Genomic DNA, 17,488 nt, shown 5'->3' on the forward strand with positions numbered 1-17,488 from the left:
TATCTGCTCCAGAAACTTCAGAAAGTTCAAAACACAGCTGCTCGGATCATACTTAAGAGTTCCACGATCAGAGCACACTTCCCCACTAGTCTGTACCCTACACTGGCTATACATTCGATCCAGAATCAAACACAAAATTTGTTCTCTGTGCTACGTTTCACTGTCGGACTCTAGTCCAACATATCTATCCAACCTCACCCATGTGTGCACACCAGCAAGATACTTAACGCTCCTCTTCTGACAATCGTATACTCATTATTCCTACTATGAAAACAGTCATATGGACAGCGTTCTTTTGCATACCAGGGCCCAGCAACATGGAATGAATTGCCCACTGAACTTAGACACAAAGACACAGTGATCCCATTCAAGAGTGCTCTTAAAACTCACTTATTTCGACCGCAAGAACAAACTTAAAGACCTAATAATGTTTCCTACCTTAAATATTCTCAGCATGTTTTTTAAATGTTTTTTCTAATTTCATGGTGTTTGTTTTTGTAATCATATCATTATAAATGTTTTTTATCTTATAGGTGTTGTCTAATGTAAAGCGCTTTGAACGTCTAAAGATTAGGCGCTATACAAAGTCCTCATTATTATTATTATTCCAAAACATTAATGAAAATGTGCAAAAATGAATGAAATCAACCAAAAATGATTTGGTTTTATTTTTGTGTTTTATAACAGCCACACCAGTAGGCTATTTAGTACTTAGGTAATTACAGTAAAGTTCCTTGCCCAAAGATACACAAGGATAGCCACCCCAACTTGATCCACTGGTAGGATTTGAACTTGCAACCTTCAAGACTCCAGTATGATGACCACTAAGCTAAGACAGATCCTGTCGCCATTTCCTACCTCTTACTATATGGGTTGGTGCATCAGGTATATTCTATATTACTAAGCCTGCATCAGGGTCAGACTGACAGATTGTGTTGTGCTATCAAATGCTATAATATTGCCCAGTACAAAATTGAATTTTGTCTTTTTTTCTGTCCAAACAGCAGTATTAAACCATTTTGGTGCTTTGTTATCAACTTTTGTGTCAGTATTGTGTCAATTATATCTAACTGCATTCAATTTGTGCGATTTAGGATGAAATTTCACACATGATGTTTGAAGTTTTCTGTGCATTTGTAGCCCAATAAAGAGAAAATGATGTTTTTTTAAAAGCTGATTACTAGTAAAGGGAAACAAGCTTGCTTCATGTTACACCCTGTAAAAGTGAGAGAAAACTTGTACTTTGATATCTGTCACCTGTTTTTGATAGTAACCTATTTTTAAGGTTATCTTCTTTTGCAATAAAATTCAACAACAATTTTGCTGAATCAGGCTTAAAAAAGTTTTGTATTTTTATAACATCTAGAGAGTATTTCCTTTTGTTTATTATTTATGTTATTTGCCTTATGTTTTAAGTCTTTCTTTAGAACTCTGTATATTTTGACTTCGGTTCACTCACTTCTCCCTTTTTCCCGCTATCTTATTCTGGAGTGGACAGATATCACTTTGCCCAAAAATCATTATTGAGTGGGGACCCTGCTATAATATTAAATCAACTGAATTGACTCATATCCAGCATAAAAGATACAAGATTATGTTGGTGGAGGGAGAGGGAAATAAAGAAGTTAGTTTCTTTTTTAGAAAAAAGAAAGAACAATAAATGTATTATATGACAGCCCTGTGTTTAGTATTTCCAATGTTGAAGGATTCTGTGTATATTTTTCACCCCTCTCTCTACTTTACCTACAGTGCATAAAATAATTGGGTTTAGTTTCTGTAAACAAAAAAAAATGCATTTAAAGAAATGATGCTTAGTATGGCTGTATGTCAAACTGTCACCTTCAAATATTTAACACAGATAATAATTATCATTAACAATGACTACTCACATGTAACAATTCACATTTTCTTCACAACTTGAGTCGAAACTGAACGCCTCATACTCGGAGGAACTTGGCTATTGCAAGTACCATTGAATGCACAAAATAAAAATGGACTTTAAAACCTGTACAAATTGAGATGAAAACAAGAATAAGAATCCTTGGGAATGTGTATTGGTTACTACTTGCTTTTTTTTTCTTTTCAGTAGTTGCAAATCCCTCATAACCATGTCTTCTATATTTGAATGGAAAAGAGCAATTTATATTTTATGAAAAATGGACATTGTTTTAGCTAGAGTTTCCACTGTTTATAGCTGAAGTTTAAGTACAGTTGGTATTGAAAATTGAAATAAAGGTCTTGTCATTATAGTTCCCGTGTTTTGTTATTAGTAACATCAAGTTAGAATATATGCAGATCTGTCATTCTGTGTTTCTCCTTCACGGACAGGCTGTTTCATGGAAGGTGTGCATTGTTATCCAGCACAGAACCTTCAAGTATTCATAATATTGGAACATTTATTTCATAATTATCATTGACACATATGTTTAAATAATTTCCCAAATTAATCCATTCAAATACATTTTGAAAAAAAAGTGGAAATTATGTCATTCTGCAATTAGTAATATAGTGATTTCCTAAACCAGTGACGATACAAGTTTGAAAGACTCAAGATAAAACCAGATGTATCCAATATGGACCATAGGTCATGTTCGTTAGGTTGGGGACTTTCCCTGGATCATGGCTTGGAACCAGTCCAGATTCCCACCTTCTAATCATTTATTAGATGAAGGGCATGAGATGAACTCAGACATGTATCCAGCACAGACTGGTTTGTGCCCCTGGGATTGGGAACTTGGCACTGGCTTATGATTGGAAACTGAAGATTCCTACCCAACAATCTTATATTCATTTAATGGACACAAGGAGATAAATGCTCTTAGCATCCAATTCATGTCCTGGTTCATGCACCTGGAGTTTGTGAATTGCCCTTTATCACAAAACTTTGAAACTCAAAATGTCCACCATACAACCATATATAGATATATACATGCAGACACACACATGCACTAACTGGATATGGAAAGAGAAATACATATTAAAAGCATTGAAACATTTGCCCTTCAATCAGGCCATACTTCTTGAGACATAGCTTCAAAGCGTGGGGGCGTGCAATGAAGGTCTTTTACCTAATTCTAGTATTGTCAACTCCAGTAGAACTATTGGGAGGGTCTGTTGTCTGTCCATTGGAACAGTTTTGTTATTGTTACTTGTAAACTACTTAACAAGATTTTGCTATCAAAACTTTTCACACACATTCACTCAATCATCAAGTTGGTTCTAAATGAAAATGGTACTGTTGAGACATCAAATGTGGCTGCAACAATGGCAGTCTGGATTTATTTTTTTACCACTACTCCTCCTGAACAGGTGGTCATATCAACATGGTTTTTTCACTAAAGGACTTCTAATAATGTTTAATTGGTACTATATGAAAATGGCACAAATCTGACATCCAATCTGGCCATCACTTTGAAAATGGTGTCATGGCCACTCAGTAGATGGTTTTGGAGTCTCACTAAGAGATATGTCTAGTTTGTCCTGAATGATAATGGTTCCAATCTCCTGAATGGATGGGTGGTTGTTCATTTTGGGTTTAACATAACTTCTTGGAGCAACATAGAGAGATGCTCCTACGGTCAGCGATTGCGTGACTCACACAAAATTTGTATGAATTTGCACACTTGGAAAGCAGTGATGTGCAAGAATTCCTGCAAATTAATTTCAAGTCATGCATATGAAAATGTACCATGCACATTATGCAAACTTTATTCAGCTGTTCACCCTTAAAGTACTTGTAGAAATGGTAAAATTATTGAAGCACTTGTTGCAAAGTTGTTTTTTTGGCAACTGTTTACACATCTGGTTTTTCTGTTTGACATGAATGGTTGTTAACCTTAATTAACACATTGGGATCTGCAACAAGCATTGTGTCGAAGTCTGAACATTGCAGAAAGGAAGTTTTACAAATGCATGTTACATGGGCTATCAAGAAGACCAAAAATGGTACGATTCCATTGTTGTTCATCTATAGATGATGATTTAGTTCGGCAAATACTGGCTGTCATAGTAATGAAGGCAATTTATTTTTAAAGTTGGGAAGTATATTAGATTATAAAAGCTGGGAAAGTGTTAAAGGAAATGCCATTGAGTGATGATTTAGAACCAAATATTGCCATTAAATTCCAATCTGATGTACATACAGGATGGACGAAAACAGACGGCATGATGGTCAACCCCTTGTTTCAGTGGTATTTCAAGCATGCACGTAGAAAAGACAGACAAACGAAGTCAAATTAAAATGTAATGATTTATAACTACAATGTACTTTTTGTTTCTTTTCTAGTCACAGTTTAGCCCTGCAGGATTATGTACTGCAAAACCATATAGTTCTTGCATAAAGGTTACGATAAATCTGATAAATAAAAATCTAAAAATGAAATTAAAAAGTAAAGATATTAATTTGACCAAAATGCCTGCTTGAACAATTAGACTATGGCATTAATGAACTTAAATCCTAATACAGCATTACAGAATTTTAAATCGAGCGTAGTAGCCAGTACAGTGCTAACTGAAGACAGTAATTTAGACTTTGGCATAGCTTACGTTAGTGAAACATCTTATTTTGGAGAAAAATTATCCAAAAGACAATACCTGTTAGCTGTGAATGGGTGTTCTGAATAATCAGATATGAAACTGATTAGGGTGAGAAACAATGAACAAAGAGTTGAGTACTGAAGAGTTATGTAAATAAGGAAGTATGACTGTTTCCTCCTCCCCCTCAGTTGTTTTCTACCCCCTTATTTTTGTGACAAGAGGAGAAACCCCCCCTTAAGATAAAAACCTGGGGGCATCTCTGAAGATAGGTTATACATGGCAATCAGTATAATTGGTGGAGGCAGAACTCCAGAAATACTGGTATGAACCACTGTCTCATGGAAAGCTACTGGCAACTTCCTCACATACCCACACTGGCTGAGCCAGAGACTTAAACCCACACAGACTGATGTGGTATGTAAAGTGATCGATAAAGGCAAGCACTTTAGACCACTTGGCCACTTGGGGGCTCCACCTTGAACAGATGGTCATATGAACATGGAGTCAGCCATCTTGGAAATCTTACTGCAATTCTACTGAATGAATGGTTGTATCATCACAGGGTTTTCACTAAAAGATTTATGTCTAGTTATGTAGTCCAATTTTTGCCCTTCTGCACATGCATAAGCAAAATCAAACACAATGTCTTTTATGCAATTTAGCATCCAGCTGTGTGTGTGTGACTTGGATTTTTAACGTAGCTTTAAAAAACTTTCAGTCCTATCACTACGATGTCTGCAGTGTGACAGTTTATAGTGATGTCTAGCACTGGGGCATCATGCCGCAGACATGTAGCATGATGTCCCACCCAGTCATATTGTCTTGACACCAGGCCGACCATTCCTAACACTAACTTCTTAATGCTGAGTGCCAAGTGAGGCAGCTGTTAGTACCATTTTTGTAAGTCTTTGGTATGACTCGGCCGGGGATCAAACCCACGACCTCCTGCAGCTGCTCTAATCGCTAGGCCTCTGGAGCTGTTCACCAGCCAAATGTAAATATCTTGGAAGAAGAATTGTTTGGATGCATTTAGAAGTAACCACCAAAAGGCACTTACTACTGCCATTTCAGGTGAAAATGAAAAGAATATCCAGGGGTGATAGAGTTAATAATATAACTGATAAACTATTGATATTTTCTACATTTTTTTATGTACTTGGAAATGGTTGTTTTTATAACATCAAATTGACTGGTTTACCAGTATATTTGTTTTCTGTCATGATGCTCTTGCTCGGGTTATATTGGGGGGGGGGGTCGCTTTTACCAGTAGCACCATGGAAATTATTTACTGTATTATTGATATTTCAAAATTCTGTGCAATAATTTTGCTAAATGCATATACAAAATGTCACACTGAACTACATACCCAGCAGTAACTGGTGTAAACACTAACTGTTCAGATATAGTTATAAAGACACTAGTTAAATCCCTCACAATAGATGACATAATGGACACGTGAATCTGCAGAAAATACCCACGAGGATGAGGACAATGCAATATAATAATAATAACAATATAATAATAATATTAATAATAATAATAACAAGTTTACAATTCTTGCTTCACTTTAATGGTATGCAAAATCTGAAACATTAAACAAAACCAACTTTCAATACAATGGGTTGTTTTTGCTATTATAATTCTGTTTGCTGAATTGTTATAAAATTAGACGATTTACTTTTCTGTGCTTATTATCGTGGTACTAAATAATAAACTATAACACTTAGGTCTTTTTAAGAAGGACTAGAGCAGACAATTTTTTTTTTAAAATATCAGCAAAGCATAAAAAAAGGTTTGTCGCACATTACTCTTTATAACATTTTTTTAAAGCACAATGTTTATGCAAGTCATGATTTATAAAAAAAAGTCAATTATTAGCTCAAGACAATCCAAGGATGAGTCAAAGTGTTTTCTTTCTTTCCTGAATATTCTCTTGTTCTTCAAGAATGGATCTTCATCTTTTACTGTTGTTATGTCCAAGCCCTCTCATTGGCATCTTGAAATTGGCAGCTGCCTGGTATTGCAGTTGGTATGCTAAGGGATGAATCTTGAAGCCATATAACCTAGGGGAAAAAATAACCAAATGTCAGAATCGGTGGTTGCTGAAATTTAAAAATCCATGATTGGTGCATCACAACTGATTACCCATCTATTTTTATTGCTTGGATATATTTACTAAATTTTATCATGGACCATGCCATTTCCGCATATTTGACAACAGATTATGTTACCTGACTCCCCCAAAAACTGAACAGTTTACTGGCATATCTGACATGTTGTATGCTCTTATTATGTTAGACAGGGCTGCTTAAGGAATGAATCCTATAAACTTCTAGAAGTTGGAGTATAATAAAAAGTTTGAAACCTAACCAACTCTCCGAAGCTTTTAGTGGTTTCCAGCAGTGACTGCAAACATTAATTACCATACTGAAAATAAAACTTAAGCAAAATGATTGTGACAATGAAATTTTTGCTCCAATGGCTGGACATAGAAAACAATGCAAACAAGATGATGGCACTGTAGAGGTACGATTAATGTTTTGATAAAAATCTGATTCATTTTAAACTCTCTATTCTTGAAAATCTGCTTCAGAAGATATTACCAATCTCCGTCATTAGAAGCCAAATTTTACAGGGTAAAAGTCACAGGTTTCAGGTAACCTTACAGTTTAATGCTATCTGAAACAGAGTTTATGCATCAATAATTACCGTGAGTAACCACTACAACTTTGGTCTCAAATGAAATACATATAGTCCACTCATCAAATTCCTGAACTCATTCACATGTACAATAGCTGAACTTGCGGTGGGTAACTGACCACAACATAACAAAGTACAGTCATTACCAAATCTACACTGAATAATGATTTATTTCATTCATCCAACTGCATTGGTCACAAAGGGATGTAAAACAGCAAAGAAAAATCTATGCGGTCACTATGTAAACACAAATATTTAATCTATGTGGTAATATATAAAACATCAGTCATAGTGACCTTCCTTGGTTGTAAGGATATATTACTAACAGATACATCCAATTATCAAGTTTCAGGATTGTAATATCAACAACACCCAAAAGATGAACTTGAAACAAATGTCAGCCAAGTTACTGAAGCATGAAACATGGGTGATAGTGGCCTCCTTTGGTAATAAGTGTGTAGTGCTTATCAATATGCATCCTCACACAAGTTTCATGGTTTTAGTAAAGACAATATAAATATAGTATTTTAAACACGTGTATTCACAAGTTAAATATAAATATTTGACCAAGGCCAGTAAAAAAAATAAATACAAATCACATTGACCTGCTTTTGTTGTACTGGTGTGGTAATCTTCAATATGTATATCATCATCAATTTCATGAAAAGTGTCTACAAAAATTGAAGCTAAGTCAGTGAAGTGTAAATATGAATCATAATGACCTACTGCAGTGGCAGAAAACTGCTCGTCAAGATGCATCTCCCACCAATTTCCATGATTTTAGATGGGACTGCATGTACATGGCATACAAAAACACCTATTTTGTCATAAGCAAAATGTAAAATTTCAACCTACGCCAGTAACATGTGAAATGTAAGTCACAGTGACCTTTTCTGGGCAGGTATAGTAATAACAAAGATGTACACAATCATCTTGCTTAATAATTAAAAAATAGTTGAAATAAAAAATTAACCAGTAACACTGAAGCTGGGACAGAGTCATCTACTTTTGTAATGAGGTTCTATAACTCATCTACATGTATGTGTGAGAGTTGGATTTTTAATGTTGCTTTAAAAAAAAAAATCAGTCACTTCGCTACGATGTCTGCAATGTGGCAGTTTATAGTGATGTCTAGCACTGGGGCACAATGCTGCAGACATGTAGCATTATGTCCAACCCAGTAACATTATTCTGACACCAGACTGACCTGTCCTAACACTACCCTGCTGTTAGTACCATTTTTATAAGTCTTTGGTATGACTTGGCCTGGGTTCGATTCCACGACCTCCTGCATCCGAGGTGGATGCTCTAACTGCAGTGGTCTTATCAAGATGCCTTACCATACCAATTTTCATGATTCCAAATGTAGCAGTATTCATACTGTGCCAAAAGTCTAATCAATCATTAGCTTACTGCAAAAATTTACCAAGGCCAGCAAAAAGTGAAATGTAAGTCATAGTGACCTTCCATTCTTTTAAAGAGGGTTTTACTAAGAGATGCAAACAATCACCTAGTCTGATGACTCAAGCAACAACATTTAGGACCAACTAGACCATGAGATGAATGCATGCATGTAAAGTTTCATGGTAACCTCCAGCAAACATGGGGGCCTCATGTGGCCGAGTTGTCTAAGGTGTTCACCTTTCATGTTCTTTGCCATCTCTCTCTGTCTGCATGGGTTTTAGTATCATGCTCAGCCAATGTGGGTATGTGAGAAAACTTGTAAGTAGCTCCCTGTGGGTTGGTTCTTCCTGGGGCTTTCCTGAATTCTTTCTCCACCAGTTATACTGGCCGCCATATATCATGCGCTGAAAAATGGAACTAAGTCCATTTATCAAACCAACAAACCAGATAACAAACTTGTATTAACAGACAGATGGACGGACAAAAGACCAAACAAGATTTTCTGGCTTATATCCTGCAGAGCTACAAAAACCAGATCTGTAATCAATGTACCTTGGTACAAACTGATTAGCTGGCCTCTTGGGCCGGTACTCAGGATGGACCATAAACAACATGTGCGGGAACCCAGTGCCAAAGTATGCTCCATCTGTGTGGTGGTGTCGTGACGATTTCGGTGTGTACACATCCTGACACTTGGGGCAATACAACTTTACCATGGCCTCAGCTGGTACATCCGATAAACCTGGAAAAGGAATAAAGAAATCTATTATATATTTGTTATTTTCTCCATTAATTCAACTGTCAGAATGCAGTATTTGTCCATAGTGCACAACATGCTACAAGTTAACAGTGCTATGTGCATATGGATACCAATGCTAAGTTTTGTTTGCACCTTATCTGCATCAGCAAATCTGCATGTGGTTTTGTATTCTCCTGGAATCTGCAGAAAAATGAAATGAGTTTGCTATGACTAGTGCTTCCTTTCCACGTTTTTCAACAATAATTCAACAAGTAGTCCCTATTTCAACTGACAGATATCATGTTTCGCTGTTGCAAGTTTAAATAATCCCAAATTATGACCCTGATGACCAAATGTTACATCATACATAGCATTACTGTTAGTAAAACATGCCAGCCTCAAAGAGGTATCTGTATTACAAGACAAATACCTCTTTTTCTTCATGCGTTAAATATGGCACAAAACAATTTTGTGTCGGAGTCGATACAAGATTTTAAAAGAGTAACATGAACAGCACATTATAAACCTGTCACCATATTTAACAGTCTTCAATGTGGGTATGCCAGAGTATAATTCACTGTAGATTAGTGAACGTCGGGTCTCATCTCAAAGACCTCAACCTTTGGTCAAAATATGCAGTCTAAACTTGATGTGCAAAAACCATTAGACCAATGACTGATTCCTTCATTACTTTATTGCAAGTTGTTCAGAAACCTTGGTCAAGAAACTTGTTTTAGAACCAACAATTTCTGCATTTTTCATTGATTCATAATGATCCTCATTATTTACCTAGTGACTTGCAAATCAAAAGACCTCCAGCAATCCTTAAGTGCAAGCCATCAACAAACTTTGGCCAAGGTATGTGGTCTAAAACTATAGTTACCATACAAAACATGTTTTCCATATTTCATTTACAGTGACCATGGTCTTTTGTCCCCCAAATCAACAAGCAATTTTTTAAAAAAACCCAATGTGTAAATCATAACTCTGACAAAAATGCATGGTTAATAACTTAAATATTTCTTTCTTTGGTCAAGGGACCTGAACCACTAATCAAATCAAAAGGTTTCTTCTTAGCCAAAGTGTAAACCATCAACTAAAGTTTGATCAAATTCTGTGATGTAGAGCTAATGTTATTGAAACCATTTTACTTTGTTCCATCAGTGACCTTGCCCTTTGCCCCGACCCCAAAATCAATAAACATCTTGCATCCAGGGCATGCCGTTCACAAAGTTTGAACCAGTTAAATAATTTTTTTCAGTCAATGTGATAATAACTCTTGATCTTTTGACCTCCAAATCAAGACTTCTTTCTTGCTCCAAGTGCAGACCACCTATAAAGTTTAGTAAATAGCTGCTGGAGAACTTGAGCTATTGTACAGAAACAACTATTCTTTCATCAGTCAGGGACAATGCTCCTTGACTTTTTGACCCTGCTGCTTTATCTGCCTTATCATTAGCTGTAGCACCAATGTGAATAAGCGAAAGAATAGTACTGAATACTTTTTCCAGACTGAAAGGGCAAAAGAATGCTTTTAAATGATTTGGGATATTAATTAGTATTAAAATTGTAAGTTTTGCATTGCTTTTAGTACAGATAAAGAATCCTAAAAGATGATAAAATTTGTAATTTTTTGTGTGAGAGGTTTCAAAGTAGCTCAAAGATCTGAGCATGGCTGTAAATTCTGCACTGAAAACCTAAGACTTTATCCAGTAACTGGCTCAAGATGGTACCAAAGGATGTTTCCCCAATCTTGTCTCATTCTGTTTGTATATGGGGGCCCCGAGTGGCCAAGTGGTCTAAAGCACTCTCCGTTACAGATCACTGCCATCTCACCTCTGCCTGCATGGGTTCAAGTCTTGGATTCAGCCAATGTGGGTATGTGAGAAAGCTTGCCAGTAGCTTCTCGTGGGTTGGTGGTTTTTTCAGGGGTTTCACGGGTTCTTCCTCCACCATTAATACTTTCCACCATGTATAGCCTATCGTGTGCTGAAAAATGGCGTTAAACCCTACAACAACACCAACAACAACTGTTTGTATATGGGTCATATGACTAAAATAAAGGGTTCAGATTTTAACAAATATACCTTGAAAAAACACGATTTGCTGAAGAATTTTCATTTGGCAAAGATCACATATTTTTTGAAAAGTAATGTGAGTTTTGAACTCAGAATATGCATCATTTCCAAAGCCGTTTTGGGGGTTTCTAAGTGCAAGCTAATTTCTGTGCCAAAATAGGAAATGAAATTCGGTTTTGGGTTTTTTGGAGCATACAAGGTTTGGTATTTGCTACTTAAGTCTGTAAGATTGACATGCAACAATATTTTTAAGACAGCTATTGAGACAATACAAAAGCTTACTGATGAAAACCCCATGTTGATATAGCCATCCATTTGGGAGGTGTAGAAAAAAGAATATTTTCATGATAGCCACTACATGAATTTTTTTAATCCACTCTATGCCAAAATGACTTCCCACTTAATTTTCAAGATGGCCACCACGTGAATTTTTCTAATCCACTCCATGCCAAAATGACTTCCCACTTAATTTTCAAGATAGCCACCACATGAATTTTTCTAATCCACTCCATGCCAAACTGACTTCCCACTTAATTTTCAAGATAGCCACCACATGAATTTTTCTAATCCACTCCATGCCAAAATGACTTCCCACTTGATTTTCAAGATAGCCACCACATGAATTTTTTTAATCCACTCCATGCCAAAATGACTTCCCACTTAATTTTCAAGATGGCCACAGTTTAATCAAGATCAAGAAGACATCATAAAAAGTCATTCGGTGAAAACCCCATTTTGGTATACTATTCATTCAGAAGAATCAATCATAACAAGGTTTTCAAGCTGGCCACTGTCGCAGTCTTACTAGGCACCATTTTCAGTTAGGACTAACTACATATTGTAAGAAGTCTTCTGGTGATAACAATACAATGATCTGACTTTCTATTTAGGAGGAATAATTTTTAAATTTTCAGAAGTGGTTTAGTGAAAACATGTTAATATAACCATCCATCATTTATGAAAAACAAGACAGCAAAAGAAGTCTTCTAGTGAAACCACATGTTAATATGGTCACCCAGTCAGGAGGAGTAGTGACAGCATTATTTCAATATTGCCATTGTGGCAGCCATATTGATGCCTGAGTAGCACCATTTTCATTTAGGACCAACTAGACCATGGAATAAATCTGTGTGTGTAAAGCTTTATGGCCATTCTCCAAGTAGCTCTGAAGTATAAACAACAAACATGTGTTAACAGATGGAAGGTGGACCATATCATAAACTCTCCTGGTCTACGACAAATACAGCTGAAAATCCAGCCTGGTAAAATCTGCGAATTCACATCCAATTGTACCTATGTGGTGATAGTCAAATAATTAAATGGTTCCTGGTTCAAGCCTACTACTGCATATAGTTTTCCCATACATAGGCTTTTTTGCAATTATTTTCTGCCAATCAAAGACATACAAACTTCCAAATATGGTATATTTCCATGTTATGTATATTTAATTTAATTGTCTGTTTGTTAGTTTTAAATTTTTTCTTTCATTAAATGTTATTGTGATCTAACATTGTTTGATGGACTTGACCTTGACCAAAACTGAGTTCATTTCTGCTTGACCTGATTAACTTTTTAATTTTTTAATACTTCATTTATGTAAACAACTAAAAATAGATTCTTTATACTCCATGGGTATGAGCTTAGTTTAGTGATGTGTAGCACTGCGGCATCATGCTGCAGACATGAAGCATGATGTCCCACCCAGTCTCATTATCCTGACACCAGGCCTACTAATCCTAACACTAACCTCTCAATGCTGAGTGCCTAGTGAGGCAGCTGTTAGTATCATTTTTTGTAAGTCTTTGGTATGACTCGGCCTAGGTTTGAACCCACGACCTTCTGCTTCCAAGATGGACGCTCTAACCACTAGGCCACCGGAGTGGTCCCAAATATAACAACACTTACCATAAGGCATAACATGTACCTGGATGTAATATTACAACGTATTGAAATGCATAAAATGTCCCCAGATTTAACATATACAACCTACCATAAGGCACAAACTATACCAGATATAACAACAAATTTTACCACAAGGCCTAACATGTACCTAGATAAAACACAACCTACCGTAAGGGACAAATTATACCAGATATCACATGACAATTTACCATAATGCATACAATGTACCTACTGGTAGATGCATCACAACTTACCAATAGGTAACATAGGTTGGTTTTCACAGTATACTCTTGGGCAGTATCCAAAGTCCCCTTGTTGCCATTTTTCAATCTGCAACAATGGAAAAAAATATCCTAAATCCTATATTCAAGTTGTGAAGAAAACGGAGTCTTGCATGTGATAGTGTTATGATGACACAACTTTCTGCAAATGTAGCCAAGACAACAACATATAGCATATCATGGTTTTAATATTATATTTTTAAAATTTATATATATATATTTTTTTGTTGAATACACAGCTGATGAAAGAAGTATGTGATATTGAAAAAATGCAGAACTAAAACATAAAAATATCATTATTCATGATACTGGCAGGATAAAAGACAGCCCTATGTATTGTAAAAATAAAGACAGTAATTTGGAAAGTTCTAGCTCATCAGAGACATTGAATTATGACACGTCTGCTGGCATTACATTCATATCTAACAGCTGTGATAGTATTTTCTTAGTGCTTATTAATGGCCATGTCAAGACTGAAAATAACAACATTTGTTCGTGGTATTTATATCAACTTTCTCCCATAAATTATTTAAATTCTCCTGTTAATTAATTGAAGGCATGGATAAGATGAAAGTTTAAGAGCAAAGATGGTCCTTGTCTGACCAAATACATGACACATTTTCGAACATTAAAATAATAACACATTTACACACACACCTCCCCAAAAAAACCCAAAACTCAACAAGGTACTTCAATAACAAGCCAAACAAGCTTGGGTTATCAAGGACCACAAAACAAACTCATTTTTTAAAATGTAAAATGTTTTTTTTCTTCAATTATACTTAACTTATCAAAATACTGTATCTGATAAGCCCATGCATAGTGATAAAACCATTCACTCACCCCATCTGTACAATCTTTTGGTAAATATTTACAAAGCATATGTTTCCTTATATGCCCACCCTCCAATTTTTGAAAATAATGCATGTTAGTAGTCATTTCACTATGTCACAAGTCCATCCTCCCTAGTGAAAAAAATGTCTTTGGGCTTAGAAGTGGAAAGAGGAATTGGCATCCAACATTTATTAACTACAATCTGACAAAGACTTGGGAGAAATTACCCATATTATGGGTGTAGAGGCGCACACTCTGCCAAAGACTTGGGAGAAATTACCCATATTATGGGTGTACAGGTGCACACTCTGCCAAAGACTTGGGAGAAATTACCCATATTATCGGTGTAGAGGCGCACACTCTGCCAAAGACTTGGGAGAAATTACCCATATTATGGGTGCAGAGGTGCACACTCTGCCAAAGACTTGGGAAAAATTACCCATATTATGATCAGGTAAATATTACTGAGAAACATAGTTACTTTAACAAAAGTCTCTCAAATGGGTGAAGCCCTGCTGACCAAAATGAATTTCCAGGAATTCAAGATAACTTCATTTCTTTTTAAAGTAATGAGTGTTAAAGCCAGCTCATATATTCTAAGCAATTACAACAAATTAACTATTATAGCAACCATAAGGGTTCCATTTAGAACCAACTTAGCAGTACAATTATTTTGGCCAAAATCTCATGTTAATATAACCATACGTTCAGGTAGTGAAACAACAAGAAGATTTTCATGATGGCCATTAGGCCAAACTAGACAACCTGGGAAGACTTCAATGAAAACCCAAAGTCAATAAGACTTTCCATTTGGGACATGTAGCAAAAATATGATTTTCATGATGGCTGTCATGGTAGCCATAATGATGTTAGACTGGCACAAATTTTTATTTAGGACTAAGAAACCATTCATAAGTTTTGTTGCTGTAGGGTTTAATGCCATTTTTTAGCACAAGTTAAACTATACATGGCAGCCAGTATTAATAGTGGGGGATGAACCTAGGAAAACCACTGACCAACAACAAGCTACTGCCAAGATATCTCATGTACCCATGCAGACGGAGGTGAGACAGCAGTGATCCGTAATGGTTAGAACTTTAGACCACTCGGCCACTTGTGGCCCCTGTAAGAAGTCTTCTAATGAAAACCCCAAGTTGAAATGATTTCCATTTAGTATGAATAGTAATAACAATATTTTCAGAAGCCAGGGCCTGAGCAGTTTAATGTGCTCACAGATCACTGCCATCACACTTCTGTCAGCATGGGTTGGAGTCTCAATCTTGTGCAATTTGGGTATCTGAGAAAGCTTGCTCGTAGATTCCTGTAGGTCAGTGATTCTTACTTGGGTTTTCCCCAAATTCTTCCTCCACCAGTTATAAAGCCTTGTATAGCCATTCATGTGCAGGAAAATGGCATTAACTCAAAAACAATGAGACAGAAACCATGTCAGATACATGGATGTTAGGAAACCAACATTTGCATTTATTTGGGACCAAACAGCTGTTGTGACAGCCATATTGGATGCCCACGTGGCACTATTTTCATTTAGGATCAACTAAACATTATGAAATGTCTTTTGGTGATACAACTTTCATTTATGAGGAGTAGCAATGAGAAGATTTTCAAGATAGCTGTCATTGTGGTCGTATTAGACATCAGACTGACAGTTGTCATTACCAGTGATAACAAATATGAGGATGATGTCCCCCTTGCTGCAGGATATGACATGTCATGACTGCTTGATTTTATTTCTCGGATTATGATATTTGTGAAAATAGTGATCTGCCTCAACAAGAACAATGTCACACCTCATCTGCAGTGGAGATAGTATCACTGTAAAGAATCGGATCCTGGATTATCATGTGAAAGGTCTTTTGACTGAAATTTAGTGGCAGCCTGAAAAGAAATGTTTTCAAATCGAGTCATGAAATGCATTTATTTATTCATTCATCGTTTTGCATTTTGCTTTTGAGTATTTCAGTTACTTCAAAATGTATCTTCATCATTTTAATCTGCATTCATTCTACATTCCAATTGCATTTTGTTTTCATTTCATGGTATAATCAGCCATTTTAGGGTCTGATATCAGCATCAGAACAGACAAGATGGTGCTCATATCAAAAAGCAAAAGAAACAAGAGATACAGAAAATAATCATCCATGTGGAAGATAGAGTGAGAAGAAAAGTAGCATATGCTTCCCTTATAATTAAAAGTGCATTGGATCACAAAGAATTAAGATCACAAAACTGGCAGAACGTTATAAAGCCCCTGAAAGAGCACAAGATTGGTGGATTTGTAACAGTATAACCAAGCAATGTACCTGAATAAGAAACTAGCATGCATACTAAATTGCCAAGGAATGTCAGGACGAAAGAACAAATTAATTAATTAAACAAACCAATTCTAAATGGAAAAGCACATGTCAGGCTCTGAATGAGGCCTTATGTATCTTCAGTGACAGTACATGATACAGGTATGCTATAGCTTGTCTTCTAGTCCAGTTCATAATCCCGCCACCAAGCACTCATTTAAGCATTACAAGAAATTCAGTGATCTGATTCTGATATTCAAGTTCTCTTACAGATAAATGCACTGATGGAAGTTCTTCACTTCTAATGCAAAAGTGGTCAGGATACAGAGCTACATGTATTCTGGTCACCCCATCTACGTTAAAAACAATGCCCACCAATGTTCAACTCCTTACACAGACAAACCATACTGTAAATTCCTTTATTTTCACAAGTACAAATTTTCATCGTTTTTCAACTCCAACTAATGAGAATACTGATGACTTGGAAGATTGAAATTATACTAATTTGCATAAAATTAGATAGTTCATTTTACTACTGTAAAAATACTGCCGTAAATAATGTTTACAATATTTTTTGTAAGCATCGCTACCTTTGTTACTGGGATAATAAAAATAAAATGTTTACAATAATTTTATAAATTCATTTCATTGTATGTGATTATAGAATTTATATTAAATTCTGAAACATTACTGGATGAATTA

General features: G+C 35.9%; 1 protein-coding gene across 3 annotated transcripts in view; it reads right to left on the reverse strand.

Annotated features, from left to right (window-relative positions):
• Positions 1-6,083: 6,083 nt before the first annotated feature.
• Positions 6,084-17,488, reverse strand: part of LOC149779096 (casein kinase II subunit beta) — a 36,053-nt gene continuing 24,648 nt past the window's right edge. For all 3 annotated transcript variants that reach the window (XM_089939654.1, XM_089939656.1, XM_089939657.1), the window contains 3 exons: positions 13,614-13,689; positions 9,193-9,382; positions 6,084-6,599 (listed from right to left, as the gene is read on the reverse strand). In XM_089939654.1, the coding sequence (XP_089795780.1) occupies positions 6,491-6,599; positions 9,193-9,382; positions 13,614-13,689 (375 nt within the window). In that variant the 3' untranslated portion in view covers positions 6,084-6,490. The remainder of the gene's footprint in view (positions 6,600-9,192; positions 9,383-13,613; positions 13,690-17,488) is intronic.

The sequence above is a fragment of the Sinohyriopsis cumingii genome, chromosome 17, assembly GCF_028554795.1.
Source record: "Sinohyriopsis cumingii isolate HCF-2022 chromosome 17, ASM2855479v2, whole genome shotgun sequence".
Lineage (NCBI taxonomy): Eukaryota > Metazoa > Mollusca > Bivalvia > Unionida > Unionidae > Sinohyriopsis > Sinohyriopsis cumingii.